Genomic DNA, 27,658 nt, shown 5'->3' with positions numbered 1-27,658 from the left:
GGGCCCATCTTTTGATATGTTGTAGAGCTTGTCCATGCGAACACGTGGATATGTGTCTAATTTCTTTGACACTTTTATGGCGAAGATCTCCACTTTCACTATGGTCCTAAGAATCTAAAACCCTAAGACCATTTTGAGTGGTCTTAGGGTTGAATGGTCTTGTAGTGTCTTACATGGACGTGTTTCCCAGAGGAAAGCATAAGAATGCGATTCAACTTCCCTAGGCTCTAGGCCTACTAGGCCTAGGGAACCATCTTAAAGTTGGGGTGCCTGCGACCTTATACAGGGATTTTAATTCAGACCTCAATAGCTTCGACTACATACCTGGACAAGGAAAGTGGTGCTGTGAGGATATTATTTTTTGATTTTCGAAGCGCCTTTAACACCATACAGCCCCCCCCCCCCCCCTCCTTCCCCTTCTGAAAGACAAACTGAACAGCATGCATGTTGGCCCACACCTTGTGTCCTGGATCATGGACTACCTCACTGACAGACCACCATACGTCAGGTTGAGGGACTTTACATCTGACACTGTGACCTGCAGCACAAGAGTCCCCCAGGGGACTGTGCTGGCCTCCCTTCTCTTCACCCTTTACACGGCAGAGCTCAGACACTGCACAGAGATGTGCCACCTGCAGACATTCTCAGTAATGTAAAGTATACATAATAATAGTAATAATAATATTAATAATAATAATAAAAAAAAAATAATAATACATTTTATTTATAGCACACTTTACATTTTTGGAAATCAGGTTAAAAAACAACAGGTTAAAAAACAAAAGGCACAAAAATGTTAAATGTTTTTACATGATGTGAACATCATCATTAATATCAGTTAGGCTATTATTATCATTATTAATTTTATCCTTCAACTTCAGCCGATCTACAAGCTCACAACTTGCAGATCGGCTGTTTGCCTCTTTCTTATATTATTTGAGAATTTGGCCAATGTTTGACAAATTTTTTTTTGTATAGTTTGTTGATTACTCTTGATGCAGCAATGGTCTTTTTATTTGCTATATTTTTACTTTTTCATTTATTAAAAAGGTTACTTAAATTGTCCCTTCACTGTCATCTGGGGACCCCCCCCCCCCCCCAGAAAAAAAAATCATGTGGGGACCCCTGGCTGGTCCCGATCCACAGGTTGAGTACCACTGACCCAAAATTGCGTCAACATTACAAAGGGGTTAGGCGGAGGCGGAGCTTATCCGTTTTGAACACACACTCAGACGGACCGGGGAGCTGCAGGAAGTCGAACTAACGGCTCAGGAGGAGCGAACCTTACAGACATGGATGTTTCCATGCTTCTAATCTACTATAACAGGTAAATTGAATTAGTTTATGGAATTAAAATGTTGTCCAACTTGTTAGTTCATGACCGTGGCGTGTATTTGCCCGAGTATAGCCCTGAAACATGACTGTCATATATGATATGATAGTCATGACGAAACTTCAACCTGGTGTTTGCACTTTCAACTTTACGGTCCTTACATCTAAATAAACGTTCATATTTCAAATATAAAGTGCTTAACCCATGGCCACGGATGTTACAATTATATATGGTATCTCAGAAGTACCCGTATTTTCCGTATTGTTTAATAAAAAGCATTTTCATCCGATCGATGGCCATTTCCTCATAGAGTTATAACGTATGTAGAGTGCAATACACTTCCCAACCGATAGGGTCACAGTTAGCATATGGCGAAAAACCTAAGAAAATGGCCACCGATCGGATTAAAATGCTTTTTATTGAACAATACGGAAGATACGTGTACATCTGAGGGTCCGTACATACTTGTAACATTCGTGGCCATGAGGTCAGCACTTTATATTTGGAATCTGAACGTTTATGTGGATGTACGGGCTATAAATGGAGAAAGTGCAAACACTAGTTTGCAGTTTATCCATGACGCTCGTGATCCATGGCTAGGCCTGACTCGCAAATTTTGAAACTAGTCGTTGGTAGAAACATATTTAAACACGATTAAAATATAATTGTATCCAAGTGATGTTTATAATTAGTAAATCAATAAGTCTGATTAAGTACTTTAGCCCTATTTTATACTTTTGTCGTACAACAGCGTTGCTTAAAAAAATCGCCAATCTACAAGCTCACAACCTGTTGATTTTACTATTTTTATTAAGAAGAAAACCCCGACTGGATCTGTGGATCCGGATCTTCAAATAGTAAAATCAGCAGGAAGTTGACATTTTTATTCAAAAAATAAACAGTACTGGGTTTGGTGATGTTCTATATAGTCTGAATTAGCTTTGATTGTGTTTGTTTATGTGCTAAAATAGTGACTTTGAGAGCTGTTTCAGCGTACAATGTAAGTCAATGAGGAGCATATTTTGAATGATCAATTTCTAATCAATGGAGCAATTATTTTTGATTTCTTGTCCTCCTTTGGAGTTACATCATGGCAAGGTAAATACACAACACAAACCTCTACCAAAGTGGTCTTGCCCTTTTAAGCACTATCGCTTTAAACATGGAAGCCATGCCAGAACCACGCAATTTAAAAAACATAATTTACCATTATAAATCCTAACCAAACAGTAAAGAAATACCACATCACACTGGGCAGAAAAAAGTGTTACACTGGCATTCACCTCATTAGAGCTATTTGGATGCAGTAACCTATGTTAAACCTATGTTAAATCTGTGCTCCTTCTCCAGGTGTTTTTGGGTCTTCCTCTGCTCCGTTTGCCTGGTGCGTTCCATGTTAATGTTTAATTATTGCTGTTTTGTTTCTCCTGAATGTGTGACTAATCCTGCTCCACTTTCTCCTTATCAGCTGTACCTCCACTGTTAAGTTTCTAAGATACAAAGTCATCCCTCCATAGACTGCCCTATTCATGATAATTAAAACTTGTATCTGATTGCATTTAATGGCATTCTCCCACTATGCTTTCAAAAACTAAATGATAAAACAAATGTCATTTATCTATAGACACAGGTATCTGTACACCTTCACTTGTCTTTATGAGGGGATCTACTAATATTTCCTATAACTAATTAATTAAAGTCTAACACATCAATCTTCTTCTTCTTGCGTATGTCATCAGATCCTCAGCTCCGTTGCAGCAAGCCAGTCCAGCGTCTCGTCATCCAGGTTCATCAGGCCTAGGTCGCCATGTGGTGGGCGGTGTTTCGGGCAGCTGGTCATGATGTGTTCCACAGTCTTTAGGGGGTCTCCAGGTTCACAGTGGGCACTGTCCGAGAGGCCCCACTGTTGCATTGCTTCACCGAAGCGTCCCACGCTTGTCCTCAGGCGGTTGAGGGTTGTCCACTGCTTACGGGGCAGGTGCTGGCCAGGGACATCTGTGGGATCCTCGATGTAGTTGTGAAGCCTAGATGGTTCTGCTGCTTTCCACTGTTCCCTCCACCTTGCCTTGCTAGTCTGCAGTCTAACACATCAATGTTAGACTGTTTCTCTTCAAACAACATCAACACTTCACTGATACTCTTGGTAAATAAGTTTGCTATACTATTTGAAAATGGTGCCAACATGACAACTGTTTAGTTCAGGACATGGCTATGTTTAACAACGTGATACACTATCTGGTCATAATAGATCTTGGGATAACAACTCTACTTTCAAGCAGACAGAATGTTTACAGCTGTCTAGATGTACTTAAATCATTAATTGATCTGTTAATTATTTATGCGTGTACAGTATTTACAGTCTGTTCTTTCTATTGAATATAGTCATTCCAGAATTTTACTTCCCCTTAGTGGGTGTGTATTGTGTTTTCTACCATATAAAAAGGCGACATTTGACATGTAATTGTGGTTGTGGTTGTTAGGACACCGATGACCTTCCAGACATGTCCCACCTCTCCATTGGGATCCTGACCGTGGTTCCTGAAGACAGCCCGGCTTCTCCTCACTCACTGCACTTGGACTCTTCACTATCATGCATCGTCTTGGAAGGTACAACAGTGATGACCTTCAAAGTCTCCCACATGCCATCTGCCTACTGTTTGGACTGATTTACGCACTGAATTTGGAGTACCCCAAATCAATGAAGAACACCTTTGATTTTATTCAAAGAGTTCTTCTCTCACTTGGACATAAATCCCTAAAACCCAAAATACAATCTCTCAAAAACTGATGGAGTTAGTGATTGTTAAGATTAGAATAACCACTGGATTAATGCAGGCACTTTGATTGTTTAGCTTTGAATAACCATCAATTTAATGCAGACACTTTAATTTTGATTGTTACGGTTATAATAACCATTGATTTATTGCACTCATTTTGATTTTTGTATTGCTAAGGTTATAATTGAATATAAATTGAATTTATTTGTGACTTGTATTACATTCCACATTACTTTTGATTGGTCTATCTAAAATCCACAATGCATTGCATAAAGGCATAGCTATTTTTTAAAGATCTTTGACAGACTACAAACTAAGGTTACTTTTCTATGTCTCTGCAACCTTGTGATACCTTCTACCCCGATTTACAGCCATACCCTCCAGCCTCTTCTACACAGGCCTGCCGACCTGTTGATGAGGTATGTTTTCTTTAGATTTAACCCATGTAGACATACAAGCTCTTAGCACAGCACTCGGTGCTGCGCTATGAGCTTGTATAGTAGCCTATAGTTTTGATGATTTTTGACCAAGTACAATTAAGGGCCTTTTGTCTTTTCTGCACAGCCGTATGCAGCTACATATATGGACTTGGATCAGTGGAACCAAGAAACACCCAGTGTACTGCAACCTCCATCTCCGTCCAGTGATGCTCCAGTAGAAGGTGTGGTTCCTCAGCTAAGTGTCAGCAGACTTGGCACTGTTGTCCTTCAAATTCAGGATTCATAGATGAGTTTTGCTTTTTTTTTAAAAACTTTTCTTTACAGTTTTTGACGTGCTTTCAATCTTTCTAGGTCAACCAAATCCATCTGACCAGAGCATACCAGAGGGTCAAGGGTGGCAGCCTTGCGACTCTTGTCGGTCTGAGGTGGAGAAGCTCCAGCTCCAGTTGAGGAGGATAACCACTGTGCTCTCCAGTATCAGTACGTTTTATTGCCTGTAATGTTGCAGTTTTCAGTTGTCTGCTAATTTCTTTGTCTCACTTGAAACTTTACTTTATCCTGTACCTCTTTTGTGAGTTCTCTGACATGACTGGAAAACATTGGTATCCCAAAATAAAACTGTTTTCTGTTTACTGAAGAGCTGGGGAGATCGACCCCTGCTACTGAACAAATACTCATCAATGACTGCTATCAGAATATACTGTAGAGCTTTGTAGAACAGTACTCAATCTTATTGTTTTACAAATACACTCAGTAGACTCAGATTTTTTTGTCTTTGTTCTAGGCTCTGAGAAACTAGACGCACTGAAGGGCTTTATCACCCTGGTCGGTGACCTAGAGTCTGGAGTGTCCAGTCTCGGGCAGCAGGAGCTATATCCAGGTATGGATGTATACGTTTGCCATACATTTCACACTGAACCTGACGTTCTTGGTAGCGAGTGATCCGTGTTGTGAGCTGCAACTAGATAGTGAAGTTTTCAGAAGGTCACAGTTGTCTGTTTTCATGGTGCACTGAGCGCAGAAAGGGGTCAATGTAGCTGATGTCTTAAAATGCAGTTTGTTAATTGCTCGCTCTCTATTCACAGGCTGTGGACAGATGATTTCATCTGTGCAGCTGGCAGCCATACACCAGCGTGCCAGGAAGGACTGCAAGAGGCTATTCCACGCCTTGTTCGAGGTGTTCTTCACCCATGAGGAGTGCCGCAATGCCGTCGTATACGGAAAGCATGGTGTCATCCCAGAGGGGAAGAACAAACTGGATGAGGCGAAGAGGCACTGTTCAGTAAGTATTTGTCACACCACTAGTTCCTCAGAGTAGTGTTATAGATGGCCAGTCAGTGGAGTTGGTAACCACTTATAGACAGACATGCAAAAGTGTCACTTTTCAGCTACAGTCACCTTTTTGAACTCAAATAGGGCAATTGTGTGACACCTGACCCGAAAGAAAACAACATGTTGTCACCTTTTTCACCTCGGGCTGTTTGCATGCCTGTGTATACCACCTGTATACCACCCATAGACCACCTATAGACCACCTGTATACCACCTGTATACCACCTATAGTCCACCTGTATACCACCTATAGACCACCCGTATACCACCCATAGACCACCTAGAGACCACCTATAGTCCACCCGTATACCACCTAGAGACCACCTGTATACCACCCGTATACCACCTGTATACCACCTATAGACCACCCGTATACCACCCATAGACCACCTAGAGACCACCTATAGTCCACCCGTATACCACCTAGAGACCACCTAGAGACCACCTAGAGACCACCTGTATACCACCTGTATACCACCCATAGACTCACCTCTTCAGACTCCACCTCAGCCCGTAGCACTTGCCCTCCTAGCCTTGATGACCTTGCAGGATTATGCAAAGGACAGATACCAGGTCATTGTTGACCTGGCATCCTATAAATGCTGAGTCCACCTAGAGTCCACCTAGAGTCCACCTAGAGTCCACCTAGAGACCACCTGTATACCACCCGTATACCACCTGTATACCACCTAGAGACCACCTAGAGACCACCTGTATACCACCCATAGACCACCCGTATACCACCTAGAGACCACCTAGAGACCACCTGTATACCACCTGTATACCACCTGTATACCACCTGTAGACCACCTGTATACCACCCATAGACCACCTATAGACCACCTGTATACCACCCGTATACCACCCGTATACCACCCGTAGACCACCTATAGACCACCTGTATACCACCCGTAGACCACCCATAGACCACCTATAGACCACCTATAGTCCACCTGTATACCACCTCTAGACCACCTGTATACCACCACCTGTATACCACCCGTATACCACCTGTATACCACCCGTATACCACCTAGAGACCACCTAGAGACCACCTGTAGACCACCTGTATACCACCTGTATACCACCTAGAGACCACCTATAGTCCACCTGTATACCACCTGTATACCACCTGTAGACCACCCATAGACCACCTATAGACCACCTGTATACCACCTAGAGACCACCTATAGTCCACCTGTATACCACCTGTATACCACCCGTATACCACCCATAGACCACCTATAGACCACCTGTATACCACCTGTATACCACCCGTATACCACCTATAGTCCACCTGTATACCACCTATAGACCACCTGTATACCACCCGTATACCACCCATAGACCACCTAGAGACCACCTATAGTCCACCCGTATACCACCTAGAGACCACCTATAGTCCACCCGTATACCACCTAGAGACCACCTGTATACCACCTAGAGACCACCTATAGTCCACCCGTATACCACCTAGAGACCACCTATAGTCCACCCGTATACCACCTAGAGACCACCTGTATACCACCTAGAGACCACCTATAGTCCACCCGTATACCACCTAGAGACCACCTGTATACCACCTAGAGACCACCTAGAGACCACCTATAGTCCACCTGTATACCACCCGTATACCACCCATAGACCACCTATAGACCACCTATAGACCACCTGTATACCACCTGTATACCACCTATAGACCACCCGTATACCACCTATAGTCCACCTGTGTACCACCTATAGACCACCTGTATACCACCCGTATACCACCCATAGACCACCTAGAGACCACCTATAGTCCACCCGTATACCACCTAGAGACCACCTATAGTCCACCCGTATACCACCTAGAGACCACCTGTATACCACCTAGAGACCACCTATAGACCACCTATAGACCACCTGTATACCACCTGTATACCACCTATAGACCACCCGTATACCACCCATAGACCACCTATAGACCACCTGTATACCACCTGTATACCACCTATAGACCACCTGTATACCACCCATAGACCACCTAGAGACCACCTAGAGACCACCTAGAGACCACCTATAGACCACCTGTATACCACCCGTAGACCACCTGTAGACCACCTGTAGACCACCTAGAGACCACCTAGAGACCACCTAGAGTCCACCTATAGACCACCTGTATACCACCCGTATACCACCTGTATACCACCCATAGACCACCCGTATACCACCCATAGACCACCTAGAGACCACCTGTATACCACCTAGAGACCACCTGTATACCACCTGTATACCACCTGTATACCACCTATAGACCACCTGTAGACCACCTATAGACCACCTGTATACCACCTATAGACCACCCGTATACCACCTAGAGACCACCTAGAGACCACCTGTAGACCACCTATAGACCACCTGTATACCACCTAGAGACCACCTAGAGACCACCTATAGTCCACCTGTATGCCACCCGTATACCACCCATAGACCACCTATAGACCACCTGTATACCACCTAGAGACCACCTATAGACCACCTGTATACCACCTGTATACCACCTGTATACCACCCGTATACCACCCATAGACCACCTATAGTCCACCTGTATACAGACATGCAAAAGTGTCACTTTTCAGCTACAGTCACCTTTTTGAACTCAAATAGGGCAATTGTGTGACACCTGACCCGAAAGAAAACAACATGTTGTCACCTTTTTCACCTCGGGCTGTTTGCATGCCTGTATAGATATATATCTTGGGGTATCTTGTGACAATGTATACACATGTCTGTCTTACTGTGTTGTGTTTTTAGGGCTTTTATTTCGGGGGACGGGCGTGCTATAACAATTAAACTTAAAAATATGATACATTCGGAATAAATAGCCTCCAAGTAAAATTTGCAGAGAGCAAGGAGGCTGCCAAGGGCCCCTCCCCTCCCCTCATAACCAGTTGATCAGCTGTAAACTCTGTCTACACAGACTGTGGCAGGCACAGGGCTCCAGAGTGCGACCTGCCTATTGTGCTGTATGTGCGAGTTAAATCTGATTTCGAACCACCTCTGGAGGTGGTTTCAAATCAGATTTCAACTCAGATTTCAACTCGGATGTGTGCATTTAGACTGATTTTTTTAACCAGAATCTCCTGTTGACTAGTTGAGCACAATTTCCTAAATTAATATTTAAAAAAAGTTTAGGTTGGAGTCAGGTGCTGGTGAAAGTGTATGCAATGCTTTAGATGCTCATTTCAAATTCCAGTCCAGTCTTTTAGCCAACCCGCACTGGCTGCTGCAGATTAAGTGTCTTTGTGTTTTATATGTATACAAAATTGAGTGTTTAAATCCCATGTGCTTTCTTGTTATCTTATCTTTCAGCTGCTGCTCAACGATCGGACCGAAAATTAACCCAGTTGAACTATGAAAAGACGGTCAAGTCTTGGCTGCAGTTTGCGCCTGGCCGTCAGGGAGGCATCCCGAGGAATGCTCTGGAGCAGCAGGGACCGGATCTGGATGCAGGTGGCACCTCTGCAGGTTCCCTCCCTCCCTGAAGGGATTAACCCATTACAACCGGGACAGCGTTTTGCGTTTGAACTTCAACCATTTTTTCTTTTCTTTAACCCATCTAGACCGGGACAGCGTTTTGCGTTTGAACTTGGACCTTTTTTTCTTTTCTTTTTATAAAAAACAACTCAAAAAAAATCGTGAAAATGAATATTTTGTCCCCGATTCTGTCTTCTAAATACTTCTTCCAAATCTGTGGTTCTCAAATTTTTCCATGTCAAGGACCCCCAAAATCACATGTATTTGGACGCAGACCCCCACCTAGAAAAATATCTTTCCAGGGACCCCCAGAAACAGATTTCAGTTACAAAAGTTTCCTTTGAAAAATATATATTCAAAGATTTGAACAAATGTTTACGATTTTTCAAAAATAGCAGATCTATCATTTAGAAGACATTCACAGAATCGGGTCAAAATATCCAAATGCTTGCAGACATTTTCACGATTTCTTTCATAAATAGCAGATCTACAATCTTGTATATGTTCTATATTTCATCTGTTAAAGCATAAAAACAATGGTTAAAGCAGTTCAACGCAGGTCTAAATGCCTTGGTTCAATAAATGTGAAGATTCAAATCATATTGTCTGTCTTTATTTTTATATTTTCACATTTTGGGAAATGTAAGGTAATTTTGAACAAGATGTAGCCTTACAGTATATCAGCATACATAATTTAAAATGTACATGCAGATTACCATTAGGTTGTTGGATGATCAGGATCAATATTGATTCCTAATATGATTCAGTATAATCCAATTAATAAATTAAATCAGTGTTCGATTCCTGATGTTGATTCAACATAAAATCAACTAAAATGTGCATGCAGATTACCATTTAGATGATGGTTGAATCAATGTTGATTCCTAATGTTGATTCAACATTAAATCAACTAAAATGTGCATGCAGATTACCATTTAGATGATGGTTGAATCAATATTGAGTCATAACGTTGATTCAACATAAAATCAACTAAAATCAGCATGCAGAATACCATTTAGATGATGGTTGAATCAACGTTGATATAGTGTTAGTTAGTGGTTGAAACCCAACGTTGAATCAAATAATAATGGCGTTGTGATTTCAGTACAGTTTCAACGTTGAGATTGAACGTTGAGTCAACCGTTATGGCCGACTATTTTTCAACGTTGATTCACCCATATTTTGCTATCTGGGTTACTTTCTCCTTTCTCTTTTTGTGATCTTCAGGGTGCCGGTGACAGGATTTCCTTCCTCCTGGTGCAGCAGTATAGGACATGTTTTTTATGGATAATTTCAGGGATCTTGAGCCTTGGCCTGCATTAGTTGTTCTCTTTGTTCCGTTATACAATCGTTTAGCCTTTTACTTGTCTTCTGTCTATTAGTGTTTTCACACACCTTCAGAACACCTGTAATAGAGTACGCTCTTAGAGCTGAAGTTGTTTTGTTATCTGCCTGAGATTATTATGATACTTATGTTGAGGGATTTAGTGGCGATCCCCCCTATTATTTAGACCTTGTTTAAACCATTACTATCTCATGTCCTATGCTGCAGCATGTCACTGTGTCCCCCTTTGTTCTTTGTTTTTTGAGTACCTATTCTATATATTTATAACTAAATGTATTAATCTTGGGAAACTTTAAATGTATTTTTGTTTATTGCTATTCTTGGATCTTGGGATGGGTACACACTGTTTATCTCCAGATATTCTTGACTTTATGTATTAGCCAACCTCCTGATTGAGTTGGCTGCATGTGACCTCACTTGCCCTATTGGGGTGAGCCTATCATTGCATAGTAGTACCTATATAAACCTCTGTGTATGCCCTTTTCCACTATATATGTCCTGATGAAGGCCTGAACAGGCCGAAACGTTGACGAGCAATACATTCTGGAGCTTTTTGCAACTACCAGTGTGCAGACTTTATTGTCTCCGCCAGAGGTGGAGAGTATGTTTTCGTTCTGTCCCGCTGTGTGTCCACCCCCCCTAGCCAAGCTAACATTGGTCAAGCTTCACACGTGACAAATAGGTGTGTCACTTCTTTGAAGTGAGGTAAGACAGGATCAATCAGTCTTGATTGGAACAGTACCTTCCAGTACAAATCACCCGTCCGTGCGTGTGTGTGTCCCTCTGAGAACACCTAACATTATATCACAATATGTAATATAAATAAATAGCTTAGACAGGAACAGTACTATCCAGTACAAACAGAGATCACAGCTGAGATCACACAATGAAACTAACTCCCATTACGCAAACTGAAGAAGCAGCAAATCAGCAAATTCCGAAAAGAAGAACATTCCCAGAAAACTATGGTTAAAGATAGGGTAAGTGATTTCATTTGATTAAAATAGCACGGGTCTGCTGGCGGAGACTTGTGCTCCGAGGAGCACATTTTCTAGTTCTTTTTCATTATACTCTGTTTGTCTAAGCACCTGGACTAACGGATGTGCGTGCACTATCTTCTTCATAAATAAATAAATAACTCTAAATAATATAGACAAACTTGGGAAATCGAGTAAACGGATGGCCCACATGAGAACAAAACCAGCAACGGGGGAGGAGTTAGTAGGATCCACTACCAGCTATTCCCACCGTGGCACAAACTAAATCCCAGCGAGGGAGTGTGGTCGCTTTCATATACAGCAAAGCAGCAGTGTGGTGTCACCAAGCCCTGAATATACAGGCCGTGTTAGCCTACTATTTAATAACACTGAAATCAAGGAGACAAGAACAGAGAGACAGGCTAGAACTACATGACACAAACGGTCAAGTTCATGACCACAGCATAATATGCAGGCAATTGCTAAAGCAGCAAGATGGAGAGACTGCACTGATGCATACAGGAACCAACTGAAGCACAACGGGCCAGCTTTGTTTGGAGGACATGAGTTCAAAGAGGACACGCACACACGCTGAGACCAAGCGTGGCAATATGCACACACACAAACGAGAGGAGGCGCGTAACGCGGGCAAAAATGTGCACTGCCTTAATTCTGCAGGTAAGAATCAGCCCACCTTTGAGTGGGAGGAGGATGGGCAGTGGGCAGAGTGGGAGACAACTCATATCCAGCTACACATACTAATTTGAGTATGTCTGCCTTATGGCAATTAGGCTGTGGTTTTATATTGTATTTTAATTGCATGATTGAAAAGGGTTGAAGTAAAGGTCCTTGAACTGTAAATAAAAACAACAACACAAAACACTGCTGAATAGACTGTGTAACGTGGGGGATTTCCAGAGCCTGTCTGGGCGGAAGCTGCTATGGTGATCAATTTGCCTTCCTTGATTGGCCAACACAACACATCGTCTTCACAGATTGGACCGATCTTCCATGACGTTTGAGCCGCTGAACCAATATGAAATTAGTGCACAATAACGCTGCATTCTTTTACATGGAAAGGAGTTCAAGTCTGCTTTCACACATAGTGTTGCTGGTGTAAGAAATGTTCTCCTGGGTAGGGAAATTGAACGGAACACAACAACGAAACAGTGATGCTGCTGTTGCGGTGGAGCACAATGTGTACTCCTTTGGAGGGTTCTACATCAACGACATCAACAATAATAATAATAATAATATTATGATTGTTTCCGACGTCTTCAACACAGTGTCTTTACGCTGGAAAAACTTGCCCCCAGTCACAACTGAAAGAGGATACTGTCACCTTCATGTTCCCACCAAGCGCTTTGACCACACAGCTGTGCTGACAGAAGATGTCATCTACATCTTTGGGGGGTTCAAGTACACAAATCAGTACCGTGCAGAAGTCTGCAACGAGCTATATGCATTTGATGTCGACACCCACAGGTGGCTAAAGCCCATGGTTTATGGAACTGTTCCAGAGGCGAGCAGGGGCCACTCAGCCTGTGTCTTGGGGAAGGCCATGTATGTCTACGGAGGATCCGTCAGGACTAATGACATGTACAAGTTGGACACCACCATAATGTTCTGGTTATTCATTAACAGCAGAAACACTCCAGAACCTGCTTCATTGTATAACTCTGCCACCATTATCAGGACAAAGATGTTTGTATTTGGGGGCCGAGGGGTCCAGGACAACAACATCAGAGTGTTTGACACAGAGACCAACTGCTGGCTGACCACGCCTTCTGCACAGCTTCTTCCAGAAGGACGCTGGGGTCATTCAGCTTTTGCCTACAATGAAGAGCTGTACATATTTGGTGGAAGAAACTGGACTCTGGACAGGAACTTCAATGATCTGTGGAAATTCAATCCAGAGACCTTCTCCTGCAAGAAGGTTGAGCCCAAGGGGAAAGGCCCATGTCCGATGTTTGGGATATGCTGTTGCGTGGTGGGAGATCGTATCATTATCTTTGGGGGGAGGAGCACGCCCGCTGACCTTTACATCTTAGACTTAAGTCCTAGTCTGAAGATATTATGCAGGCTAGCAGTTATTCACTACAATCTGGAGCAGTCAGTACTGCCACACAACATCAGATGGGAACTGGCAGCAATGAACAACAGCAACAAACAAACAAGTAGCAGCCCATGAATAATAAGTTGGAAGGTAACAAACTCTGTGTTCTCTCCATCAGTGGCAATAAATTGGGTCAAAGCATCGAAGATTATTGAGATTTTATTTATTTATTTATATATACGTTTTTTTGAATTATATTGTATAATCTTTTTTTTCAGCTTCACCCAGCTGATGACTGACACATAGGCCGGTGACGGGAGGTGAACTGCTGTTCACTGGATGGCCTCTCCACGCACTAAGCTACGGCCGCCCAACAATGATTAAGAGGAGGATTATGATGAATCTGTCTGGAGATAATCTCATGAACCGCTGAGACCATCTCATGAACCACGGCGCCAAATGTCTTGTGCACTTGTCCAAACTTTGGCACTTGTCCAAACTTGCTCTGTCCGCAGACTATTCCACTCTGATCCATAATTTTGACTGGCCACAACTAGCAGAAAGTGCTATAGAGATGGCAGATCTTTTTTTGGTCAAGTGTCTAAAAAACAGACTTGGAGCCATTTGATGACCTACATTTCGACGCATTTGCTTGCAGTGCCCTCAAGATGGACTTTGAGAGAACCTCTCGCACCTTAGAGTGGAGCGGCTAAATGCTTTTTTCTGGCAGAATCTTTCAGTTGATGATACAAGCGTGAAAATTGGCATGAGCAGTCTCCATGGGTCACTTGACAAGAAAATTGTCTGAGCCATTTGTAATTTCAAGATGGCGGCCATTTTTTAAGATGGCCGATACCTTAGTGGGCAGTTAAGTGATATGATGGTTTATTTGGTGATACAAGCATGAAAATTGGCATGAGCAGTCTCTGTGGGTCACTTGACAATAGGCCACCCACAGCTACTTGAAATTTCAAGATGGTGGCCATTTTTCAAGATGGCCGACACTTTAGTGGAGCATTTAAGTTATATAATGGTTCATTTGGTATGAAAATTGGCATGAGCAGTCTCTGTGGGTCACTTAACAATAAGCCACCCACAGCTACTTGAAATTTCAAGATGGCAGACATTTTTCAAGATGGCCATCACCTTAGTGGAGTAGTTAAGCTTAAGAAATCATTTAGTTGGTGATACAAGCATGAAAATTGCCATGAGCCGTCTCAAAAGGTCATTTGACAAGAAACCGCCCACAGCCACTTGAAATTTCAAGATGACTGCCGTACGTCATGTCAATCTTTAAATGATACCTTTTCTCATAGAAATGTATTGGGTTCCTCAAAAAGCTCTGTCAAGAGAGGTTGTTTGACTGTGTTTTGTCTGACTCCTCGCCCACGACCTGTCCAGTTTGGTAAGACCTGTCAGGAGTTGCCTCCCACCGGCATAGCTCTCAGGGTTCACTGAGGTAGGCCTACACAAGCTCCCTTACCACGACAAGGTAACAGTCACAAGGGAGGATATATATATATATATATATATATATATATATATATATATATATATATATATATATATATTTTTTTTTTTAACAAACAGCTATTACATGTGTCAAATAAATACTAAGGGGTGGGGAAACAAAAAATAAGATGAATAAATTAGCACAGTTGTGGTGCTGATAAGCACAGTTGTGGTGCTGAACGGACAGTGCTCCAAAATTATGAGTAATGGCTAATACTGAATGGCAATAGCCACGGAACCATGACAAACGATACTAAGGAACTAAACTGAAAATGTGCTTCACTGTTAGATATGGCAGTGGAAGGCAGTGGAAGCAATGTTACAAAGTAACAACTGAAAATTACACAGTAATAGACTAGATAAAAAGTAAAACATGATGCGTCGATGTGGCGAGGGGAAGCCGAGCCATAGGCCTCCACTTGAAAACACAGAGGAAAACAGGGAATAACTCTGGCAAAATAAACATGCAAATAGGTTCTAGCAGGGGCAACTACATAGGCATGTGAAACTGAGTCCATATCTGAAGCAGTTACACCTTCCAGTACATGCCTAGGTGCACCCACATTTGGTCAACTCCCAACAACTCTCCGCAATAGGTGGAAGTGGAGTCCAGAAGACTTTCCACTTCTCGTCCTGTTCCACCCATCCCCAGTCAGATGGGCTCTGCATTTGTGGATGTCGCTTCAATGCCTGTCCCCACACGTATCCAGCCTCATAAGAAGCACGTTTGGCATGCTCTTTGAGTGCTGCTTGAGTTGGTGGGATCAAGTCATATTGTCTTTGCTTTCTGGCAAAGAGATCAAGCCTGGCCTCGTTCACAGTTATGACATCGCTGGACCGGTCATACATTAGATCTTCTTGGCCTCTTGACATGGATATCTTTGGTATCTTCAGTGTCTTCAGCAGATGTAGATGCTCTCTTTTGGGCCCTTTCCAGCTCTGTGTTGTTGAACCTAAGTTTACAGCTTGAATTATATTTTGCTCTGTTTCTTGTCAATGTGCTTTCTATGCCATCACCTTCATCTAGTCGGGTTGGACTAAGTAAGATAGGCAGAGCATTGATCTTATGAAATAATGGAACATTTCTTGCAATGGTATCATAACCAGTACGATCGTGCTCTCTGTTGAATAAACTCGGCTGAATGAGTTTTTCCTTGGTGACCTGCTGACAAATGAAACATCTGTCCCAGTTAGTTTTCACAACTGTTATGATGGCTTCTGCCATGTCTGCAGCATAGGCAGAGGCCAAGGGTTTATCCTTTTACCACCTTTTACCAAGCACTTTGATGTATGGGATACAACTAAGTTCGTGCCTTAACCCTACACTTAGTTCGATCGTTCATCCAATGCCATTTAAATCCTGTGCGATCTGTACACCATCCGGTTAACTAAAACCCCATTAACCTTGGCTCGGCTCTCCCGTGCTGGCACAACCTGTCAATTCAGGTGCGGCTATCTAACTGTTTTGGGGTAAATTAGACAGCATTTGGGATACCAACTTTCAATTAGCTGACATTGAACCCCACTCTGAGTTTAACAGCAGTGATATATCACCAGTGTGCCCTGGTAGTGCAGATATTCACTCTTATCTAATCTATCTATGATCAACAAATCAACACAACACAGCATAATAATAATAATCGTATAATCGTCCTTAATGAAAAACAAATCTTTTGAGGATCCAGGGGGCGGCCATCTTGAAAATAGAAATTTAAAGTGGCTGGGAGTGTTTTCTTGTCAAGCAACCCTTAGAGACTGCTCATGCTAAATTTAATGCTTGTATCACCAAATAAACCATTATATAACTTAATTGCTCAACTAAAGTGTTGGCCATCTTGAAAAATGGCCGCCATCTTGAAATTTCAAGTAGCTGTGGGTGGCCTATTGTCAAGTGACCCACAGAGACTGCTCATGCCAATGTTCATGCTTGTATCACCAAATAAACCATTATATAACTTAATTGCTCCACTAAAGTGTTGGCCATCTTGAAAAATGGCCACCATCTTGAAATTTCAAGTAGCTGTGGGTGGCCTATTGTCAAGTGACCCACAGTGACTGCTCATGCCAATTTTCATGCTTGTATCACCAAATAAACCATCATATCACTTAACTGCCCACTAAGGTGTCGGCCATCTTGAAAAATGGCCGCCACAATTTCTTGTCAAGTGACCCATGGAGACTGCTCATGCCAATTTTCACGCTTGTATCATAAATTGAAAGATCGTAGCACTTATCTGCTCCGCTTTACCTCAACTAATGCAAGGAAACATATCCAACGAGCATATTACCAGCAACAGCTGTGGGTCCAAGTCCCATTTAGAGATGCCACCATTATTCCGAATGCACAGTCTTATGGTTTTGTAAGAAGGGACAGTGTCCACACTGAGATAGGGACCTCAAACCTTAAGGCCTGCCAGATCCCTGCACATCTGGCAAGTGTGCAGAATGGGTGTCCGTGTCGGGTAGCTGGGATGCCTTGTTGTATTGTAAGTGCAAAGGAGGTGATTGTTGTAAAAACCCTATCAATCATTAAACACTTATAAATGTTTTTATGTTTTATTACTTTGTTCTCAGTCTGGAAAGTTTAAATAAATACATTTATGGCAGTTGCTTTATAGTAGATAGTTTTATGAAATAAGTGGAGTGGTTTTTAGCAATTATATAGCAATTTTCTCACAATATAAAATTAGAAATTTTACACCTTTCTATGTCCCTCTAGGCATGAGTATTCTGAACATTGTGAGCACGTCAGGTAATATGTAGCTCAAACGATTTAGAAGATACTGCTATGTTGGAAGTAGCACACAGGGTGTGGTCATTTTTAAAAGGACTTGGTCATTTTCAGGTATTTCATCCCGTGTACAGAATTACTCACAGTTCCTAAGTTGTTCCTTAGGGTCATATTAACCAATAGTAGGGGGCACTAAGTGAAAAATCGTTACGAGGCGGAAAAAAGCATGACATTTGATACAGTTGTCCCTTGGGTCATCCTAAAACATCCTAGAAGGGGTGCCCAAAAAAATCTTAAACAGGAAGTGAGTTATGGACAAAATCCAAAATGGCCACCTAAACTGTTGACCGTTGACTCAAAAGACACCAAAATAATCTCCGAAAAGCATAAAATGTGGCACACATGTCCCTTGGGTCATCCTAAGACATCCTAGAAGGGGTGCCCAAAAAAATATGAAACAGGAAGTGAGTTATTGACCAAATTGAAAATGGCCGCCTAGTGTTGTCGATTGACTCAAAAGACAACTAAAGAATCTCCAAAAAGTATAAAATGTGTCGCACATGTCCCTTGGGTCATCCTAAGACATCCTAGAAGGGGTGCCCAAAAAGGTCTTCAACAAGAAGTGAGTTATTGACTAAATTGAAAATGGCCGCCTACAGTGTTGGCGATTGACTCAAAAAGCCTATAGAATCTCCAAAAAGCATACAATTTGGCACGTCCCTTGGGTCATCCTAACACATCCTAGAAGGGGTGCCCAAAATAATCTGAAACAGGAAGTGAGTTATTGACTAAATTGAAAATGGCCGCCTACAGTGTTGAAAGATGATGCAAGATACCTAAAGAATCTCATAAAAGCATGAAATGTGGTACAAATGTCCCTTGGGTGATCTGAACGCATCCTACAAGGGGTGCCCAAAAAGGTTTTAAACAGGAAGTGACCGCCTAAAGCAGTTGACACAAAAGAAAACATTAAGGGACGTCATAAAAGTGTATAATTTGGTACGTACATTGAGTGCTTCTTAATATATCCTAGAAGGGGTTATTTATTTGTTTGTTTGCTTGTTTATTAAACTTTTTAGGAAGGGACCATGTTGAAGAAATTCTAAATGGCTGTTTAAACAGTTGACCATGGCAGTCTGCATATTATGCAGACTCAATACCATATTTTGTAGTCTACCTTCTGTTTTCATTTCTACATCACTTATTTATTTTACTTTCTGCATAATTTTGTTATTGTACTCTTTGAATCCTCTTTATTTATCTAACTCTCTGCATATTCTTATTTATTTTACTCTGCATCTTATCTTACTCTGCATATTCTTATTTTACTCTCTGCATCATATTTATTTTGCACTCTACATCTTCTTGCTTGTTTTACACTCTATCTTCTCATGTATTTTCTTCTTGATTATTACTGTTTTTTTGTGATTAGTGTTTAGTAACTACATGTATTCATGTGTGCAGAGAGTAAAATAAGAAGACACATGTACATACCTCGACGTGCCTTTTGCAGTCATTGAGCAATTTAGAAGTCACTGTTACATACAGTGCAACGGGCCAAAGTGTCATTCTTTTTCACAGGGATTAGACAAGGGTAACTCTTTGAATACTCTGATGTAAAATGGGTTTTATATTTTTTCTTCTGCGATGCCAGATCATCAGACTTAAACACAAAGCAACGCACCTCTCTGTATTCAGGATGAGCGAAGCACCAAATCACCAGTTCTGTACCACTCATCAGAAGTAGCAGCTGCTTGAGTTGTGTTCTGAACTGGAGTTCCACATCAAGTCTCACAGAGAGTGCGAAGTGCTGCCGAGCAGTGATGCACTTGCAGCACCCAGGACCACTGTCATACCTGTGCAACCTTGCGTTCGGGAGGTAGGGGCACTTGTGGGTTGTACCATTGAACACCCCTCAGAGAGTGTGTGGGCGAAGTTTCAAGGCAATCCTACAAACCAAAAGTTTCCCTCCTAGCCAAGCTAACATTGGTCAAGCTCCACGTGACACGTGTCAATATGTTGACACCAATGCCTTTGATTGGCTAGAGGGACGCATGACGAAATACAATCCTATAAATAGGTGTGTCACTTCAAAAACCCATTTATGTTTTTTAAAGTGAGGTAAGACAGGATCAATCAGTCTTGATTGGAACAGTACCTTCCAGTACAAATCACCCGTCCGTGCGTGTGTGTGTCCCTCTGAGAACACCTAACATTGGTAAAGCAAAGGCGCAGAAGGCCAAAGCTAAGAAAGCATACTCATCTACAACAGTAACACAGAAGAGGACTATAGAGTTGAATTGATCCCACAACAAGGCCGAAGTCTTAATACTGTAACAATTGGCCACCTTGATCAAATACATTATGTAGCACTAGAGAAAACTGACATAGATCAAACACACCAATCAACTGCTGAAACTGTTCAAGACAATGAAGATGAAGAAGACAGACAAGCATTTGAACAAACCAGTCAATTACGACGACTCCCATATGACACATTGCTTCAGGAAGAACATTTTTTAGATGCAGACACTACATATTCAGTCGCCCCTGCAGAACACCAAAAAACACGCGCATTCTACCAAGACGACCCGTTCTACCAAGACGACCTGTGCTATTAAAATAGCACGGGTCTGCTGGCGGAGACTTGTGCTCCGAGGAGCACATTTTCTAGTTTTTTTATAAAATTGGAAGTCTGTGGGACCACCCACCAAGTTTGGAACCTGTAGCATTCCAAACTTGGTGTAGCGTTTTAGAAGAGATGCTATTCTATACAAACATTATGCAATTGTCATTATGAACCCATCAGAACAAAGATGCATACCAGATGAGTGGATCAACCAATTTTAGAAAATTTTCCCAGGCATCTGCAGAAGACACAGATGTGTGAAAGCAAGGTTTGTGGCAGTGGTGGGGTTTGAACCCACGCAAGACTGGAGCCTTAATACAGTGCCATAATCCACTCGGCCACACTACCTATGAACCTTGTATTTCGCTTATGCCTACTCGTTGCTCTTAACTTAAAGCAGGCATACAGATTGAAGTGGGTAAGGAGGAAATGTGATTTCCCCCAGAGTCAAAAAAACACTAAAGATCGATGATGTGGTCTGAAGGAAACAGCTGTTGCAGGAGGAGTGGAATCTGCAACCGACCGGCGACCCGTCGGCGGAAGGTCAGCAGCCGGTCGGCGGCAGATCGGTGGTTGGCGGCCAGTAGGTGGCCGGTTGGCGGCAGGTCAGCCGCCAGGTCAGTTTGGCGTCAGGAGGTCGGCGGCAAAAAAATAAATAAAAAGACTGATCATGAGGGCATTCAATCATTGGAGAAATGGTTGCGCTTTACTTGCAGGGGGAAAAAAAGAGAACTCAAGAGTCAAGATAAAGCTGATTTCCCGAAAACGCTAAACAGGAAGTGGATGGGGGGGGGGGGTATTTAGATCACGTGATCTCCTGAATCTGTTTGACTTGAGGATGAAAATGTCACAGATGATAGAGAATAGCGCCATCTGGTGGAAAACCACTGAAAATGTAAAAGACGTAAAACACGTCCTTGGCAGTCTGAGGCCTTTGAAAAAAAACACGTCAAACACGTCCTTGGCAGTGAATGAGTTTTAATACTGAAGAATACATTTGAAAAAGAATAAGAAAAGACTGATTTATAGGGGATTCAATCACAGGAGGACAGGCTTATGAGGCTTGCGCTTTCCTCGACACTCCACCAAGCTGGTTAGAGATCAAATCGTTTTGAGTATTATATAAAGATCTTAAACAGAAATAACTACATCACAGCATATGTTTTTTTCAGGTAGAAACTAATTGTTATTATTCTTCTTATTAATGTTGGTTCCTTCCTTTCCTTATGTAAAGCGACTTTGGGTACTTAGAAAAGCGCTATTTAAATCTGAGCTATTATATAGCTTATTATCTAGATTTATATAGCGCTTTTCTAAGTACCCAAAGTGACTTTACATAAGGAAAGGGAGGAACCATGCACCAAGCACACTGCAGATGTGCTTCTTTGCATCACAAATGGGATTTGAACCCACAATGCTTGGCTTAGGAGGCCAGTGCCCCCTCCATTAGGCCACAGAGGCTATGTATGTAGTAATAAAAGCCACAGGCACAGAATATGCGCCTAGTTTAAATTTATAGAAGTGAAGTGAAGGCAGTGGTGGGATTTGAACCAACACCACAGTCACGGAATACGCACCTAGGTTGAATATTTAGAAAAAAAATTACATGCACTATTGGTAGTGATGGGACTTGAGGCCACAACTCCATAAATACTCTCTAGCGCCTTAGACTACTCAGCCACACTAACCCACAAACCCACGTTTTGTGTTATTTGATCTGCATGTCTGTTTGACAAAGAAGTGTTTTTTTTTAATGACTACAGAAATCACATATAAACTACATTGTGTGAGATTTGACATCAATGGGGCCGCATCATGAAATTGGTACAATGCCAAGACAGCAGGTTGGCTCCCGCTGTGCCGCCCTGCTCTTTGTTGTGCAAGATGGGAACCAACTCGGTTATGACTTTATCACAATGCATACAATTCATGTACAGAAAGAATGCACGGTATAGTCAAGTAGAACCTTAGCTAGACCTCCCTAACATTCTGATATTACAGTGATTGAATATCCAGTGATTGGTGGGATTTGAACCGACTTCTCCTCAGAGACTGGCGCCTTGATCCAGCACCTTAGACCACCCAGCCTTTACATTTGCTGATGCCTACTTGTTACTCTTAACTTAAAGCAGAAATAAGGCTCAATGTGAACATGGCCACAAGTGAAGAAATGTGATTTCCCGCAGATTCAATGTGGTGTCTTGGAGTGTACAGCAGCAGTTTTTTCTCAAAAACACTAAAGATGGATGATGTGATCAGAATGAAAATGCTGTTGGACAACATGCTTAGGAGGGGAGGATTTTGATTGCAGAGTTCAACTCTATTCAGAAGGAATGGTAGGAGGACTACAAGCTTAGCAGATGATGGATTTGCTACATCTATATGTGGACTATGGGACTAGCACTTTTCAGTGGTGCTTCTCTGCTGAAAACGGTATTTGATCCCTCAATCCCTGGTTTAGGAGGCCAGTGACTTTTCCAATAGGCCACTGGAACCATGTAATATAGAAAGCTACAGGCACAGAATATTCGACTAGTTTTAATGTATAGAGGTGAATTAACAGTAGGATTTGAACCCATGCCTCCATAGAGACTGGAACCTCAATCAGTGCTTTAGACCACACTACCCCCCATTGAAGTGTTGTTGTTGTTGTTTTCTGAATACTTACAGCAGGAAACGCATGGACATAAAGTGGACAATAGTGGACAAAATTACAGATAAGTACTTGTAAGCACGGTTCTCTTCAGAAACGTCATTGTGTGGAATTTGCCAGCAATTGGGCCACATGGTGAAATTGGCACGAAGCAAGGACAGCAAGTTGATGTTGTGATGACGAAGTGTTAAAATGAGGAGCAGTTATTGGACAACATGCGTAGCAGAGGAGGGTTTTGATCCATCGACCTCTGGGCTATGGGCCCAGCACACTTCCACCGTGCCACTCTGCTTCACAGCTCCATGGAAGGGATTTGAACATCTATCCATTAGGCCACTGGGACTATTCAACATATATACCACAATATATACCAATATGCACCTAGGTTGAATATTTAGAAATAATTTAACATGCATTGTTGGCAGTGATGGGACTTGAGGCCACAACTCCATAAATACTCTCTACTTTAGCGCCTTAGACTACTCAGCCACATTAACCCACAAACCCACTTTTTGTGTCATTTGATCGGAATGTCTGTTTGACAAAGAAGTGTTTTCTTTCAAACTGACTTCTAACAACAGACATCAGATAGAAACTACATTGTGTGAGATTTGCCATCAATCGGGCTGCATCATGAAATTGGTACGATGGTTTTGTGATGAAATAAGAAAACAATTTATGGACAACATGCTTAACAGAGGATGGTTTCAACCCATCAACTTCTGGGTTATGGGCCCAGCAGGCTTCCGCTGTGCCACTCTGCTCTTAAGTGTGCAAGCTGGGAATTGAACCAACTAGTCTACACTTTATGCACAATGTATACAATTAATGAACAGAAAAAATAGATAGGGCAGAGTTGTAGTCGTGGCCGAGTGGTTAAGGCGATGGACTAGTTATCCATTGGGGTCTCCCTGTGCAGTTTCGAGTCCTGACGATTACGGAAGCCTGATTGTGCTGAAGGTTGGGTTGAAGCTTTATAGATTGTGTAGCAGCTACAGATGTGGGGCGTCTCTTTGTCGCCATGTCACTGGCTTCCATTGAAAAGGAATAGTAGACTGTAGCTTTGCATCTGTCAGTGTGAACACAGTCTGTCTGTGGTGCATAATTGACAATGACTGCTAGTCGTTGCTGAGGTTGTGCATGTTCTTCTTCCACTCCACATTTAAAGGCAAAAGTTATGGATGTAGCAACTGGAATAGTTAATTAGCTATGTGGAGGTTTTTACAAAGATTGCTGAGAGATGAACCCTTAGCGAGAATCATACCCCTAGACCAACTAGCCCTGTCTTCGCTGTCATCTTTAGTCTGCAAAGCTGTTTGATACACTCATGGCTTTCGTGAAGATGTCAGAGATGCTGCAGGCAATGGAGATAGGAGGGTCAATTTAACCCATCAGTCACATTCTGAAGATTGCAATGTTGCTTGGGTTGTGGGTTCAAGTCCCTCTTTGCCCTCACCAAAGACTGCTGATCCGGTGTGCCTATAGGCAAAGCGGTAGTTGTGGCTGAGTGGTTGGTGATGGACTAGAAATCCATTGGGGTCTCCCCGCGCAGGTTCGAGTCCTGCCGACTACGGAAGCCTGCTTGTGCTGAAGGTTGGGTTGAAGTTTTACAGATTGTGTAGCAGCTACAGATGTGGGTTGTCACTTTGTATCGCCATGTCACCGGCTTCCATTGAAAAGGAATGGTAGACTGCAGCTTTGTATCTTTGTATCTGTCTGTGGTGCTTAATTGACAATGACTGCTAGTCGTTGCTGAGGTTGTAGGCAAAAGTTTGCTGAGAGATGAACATGGCATTTTCATGTACTTCTTTCAATGTCGACATGAAAGCGAATGTTCTGCCCTCCAGGCAGTTATTTTGATGCTTAGCACCGCCTACTGTTTTTAATGTGGTATTGCAGCAGCAGTAGGACTGGGGGATGGGTAATTGAGGTGGTCACACCTGACATGAGTGTATTTAATTTAAAGACTAGCACCTGTTGTGTATTCAAGTAATCAAGGCACAGGCAAAAGCCCAGTCATTTCAGAAGCACACTTTGTAGAGAGCACATGAGTGTTTGTTGCAGCATATGTTGCTATTCCTTGTTTCACCAATGCAAGCATTATCTGTAAGTAAATGTGTTTACTTATTTGCATTATACGAAATGTTATTTTCTCGTCTGATGAATGTTTGTTGATGGAATATTTTGCGTTTCTTGTTTATGTATTTCAGTTTACTTCCTTGTTCGTGCACAAATCAAGTGTCATTAAAACTGGAGCTAGAACGCTACATCCTGACTCTCCTCGTGTTGTTTTAAGGGAGTTTGGCTGGCTGTCAATTAATGGTTAAACACACCATTAGGAGGACAGCACAGCGAAAATCTTTTCCTAGACCAACGAGCCCTGTCTTAGATTACGTTCAGGACTGTGTGAACGGAGCATTTTCCAACAGTCTTTAAACTGCTCACAAGTTTGACCATCACCAAGTGAGAATCATACACCTAAACCAACGAGCCCTGTCTTCACTGTCATCCTTACTCTGATAAAGCTGTTTGATGCACTCGTGGCTTTCTTGAAGATGTCAGAGATGCTGCAGGCAATGGAGATAGGAGGGTCAATTTAACCTTTAAGACTGCAGAATGTGTGAGCAGAGAATTTTCCAACCGTCTTTAATCCAAACTGATGACAAGCTTGACCATTCAGAAGCCCGGGTGTAAAGTTGGGTGACTCGGGAGGTCTCATCCAGGATATGAACCCGGGACCTCCCGCACCATAAGCGAGAATGATACCCCTAGACCAACGAGCCCTTAAAGCTGTTTGATACACTCATGCATGACTTTCTTGAAGATGTCAGAGATGCTGCAAGCAATGGAGATAGGAGGGTCAATTTAACCTGCAAGACTGCAGAATGTGCGAGCAGAGCATTTTCCAACCGTATTTAAAGGGCAAGACCACTTTGGTAGAGGTTTGGGTTGTGTAGTTACCTTGCCATGATGTAACTCCAAAGGTGGGCAAGAAATAAAAAATGATTGCTCCATTGATTAGAAATTGATAATTCAAAATATGCTCCTCATTGACTTACATTGTACGGTAAAACAGCTCTCAAAGTCACTCTTTTAGCACATAAACGAACGCAAACAAAGTTGATTCAGACAATATAGAACATCACCAAACCCAGTACTGTTTTTTTTTTTTATAAAAATGTCAACTTCCTACTGATTTTGCCATTTTTAATAAGTAGAAAACCTGGACTGGATCCGCGGATCCGGATCCAGATCTTCAAATAGTAAAATCAACAGGAAGTTGACATTTGTATTAAAAAAACAAACAGTACTGGGTTTGGTGATGCTCTATATTGTCTGAATCAGCTTTGTTTGGGTTCATTTATGGGCTAAAAGAGTGACTTTGAGAGCTGTTTTACCGTACAATGTAAGTCAATGAGGAGCATATTTTCAATTATCAATTTCTAGTCGATGGAGCAATTTTTTTTTTCTTGCCCACCTTTGGAGTTACATCATGGCAAGGTAAATACACAACCCAAACCTCTACCAAAGTGGTCTTACCCTTTAAGTCAAACTAATGACAAGTTTGACCATTCAGAAGACCAGGTGTAAAGTTGGGTGACCCGGGAGGGCTCGTCCGGGATCTCTCGCACCCTAAGCGAGAATCATACCCCTAGACCAACGAGCCCTGTCCTTGCAATCATCTTTAGTCTGACAAAGCTGTTTGATACACTCATGGCTTTCTTGAATATGTCAGAGATGCCAAGCTTGACCATTCAGAAACCTGTGTGTAGAGGTGGGGTGACCTTGGAGGGCTGGTCCGGGATTTGAACCCGGGACCTCTCGCACCCGAAGGGAGAATCATACCCCTAGACCAACAAGCCCTGTTTTCACTGGCATCTTTACTCTGATAAAGCTGTTTGATGCACTCATGGCTTTCTTGAAAACGTCAGAGATGCTGCAGGCAATGGAGATAGGATGGTCAATTTAACCTTCAAGACTGCAGAATGTGTGAGCAGAGCATTTTCCAACCGTCTTTAATCCAAACTGCTCACAAGCTTGACCAATTAGTTGTACGTGCTTATTGGTTCTTGTTTATTCGATACTTATTTGTTTTAGCTCTTGCTCATTTGATTTTCCTACTTGTCTCATCTGTTTAAGAAAGTAGGTAGCTGATATATTGCACTTTTACCTTAGAGCTATTTGAACCCGGGACCTCTCGCACCCTAAGTGAGAATCATAGCCTTAGACCAACAAGCCCTGTCTTCACTGTCATCTTTACTCTGATAAAGCTGTTTGATGCACTCATGGCTTTCTTGAAGATGTCAGAGATGCTGAAGGCAATGGAGATAGGAGGGTCAATTTAACCTTCAAGACT

At 42.3% G+C, this 27,658-nt stretch overlaps 1 protein-coding gene across 4 annotated transcripts in view; it reads left to right on the top strand.

The window, feature by feature from the left end:
- The first annotated feature begins 1,113 nt into the window (after positions 1–1,113).
- Positions 1,114–27,658, top strand: part of LOC308086173 (uncharacterized protein) — a 98,160-nt gene continuing 71,615 nt past the window's right edge. Inside the window, exons 1-10 of one of the 4 annotated variants that reach the window (XM_080429603.1) lie at positions 1,115–1,327; positions 2,684–2,717; positions 3,073–3,476; positions 3,814–3,940; positions 4,482–4,529; positions 4,675–4,771; positions 4,902–5,030; positions 5,335–5,430; positions 5,636–5,832; positions 9,234–9,989. In XM_080429603.1, the coding sequence (XP_080285729.1) occupies positions 4,693–4,771; positions 4,902–5,030; positions 5,335–5,430; positions 5,636–5,832; positions 9,234–9,263 (531 nt within the window). In that variant the 5' untranslated portion in view covers positions 1,115–1,327; positions 2,684–2,717; positions 3,073–3,476; ... (1 more) ...; positions 4,482–4,529; positions 4,675–4,692 and the 3' untranslated portion in view covers positions 9,264–9,989. Of the gene's footprint in view, positions 1,328–2,683; positions 3,477–3,813; positions 3,941–4,481; positions 4,530–4,674; positions 4,772–4,901; positions 5,031–5,334; positions 5,431–5,635; positions 6,044–9,233; positions 9,990–27,658 lie in introns of those variants that run through there. The other 3 variants (XR_013933227.1, XR_013933226.1, XR_013933228.1) reach the window with 3 other exon arrangements.

This window comes from Gymnoscopelus braueri, assembly GCF_963280865.1.
Source record: "Gymnoscopelus braueri genome assembly, chromosome: 5".
NCBI classification, from domain to species: domain Eukaryota; kingdom Metazoa; phylum Chordata; class Actinopteri; order Myctophiformes; family Myctophidae; genus Gymnoscopelus; species Gymnoscopelus braueri.
The sequence above is the reverse complement of the archived record's forward strand: the minus strand, read 5'-3'. Positions and strand labels throughout refer to the sequence as shown.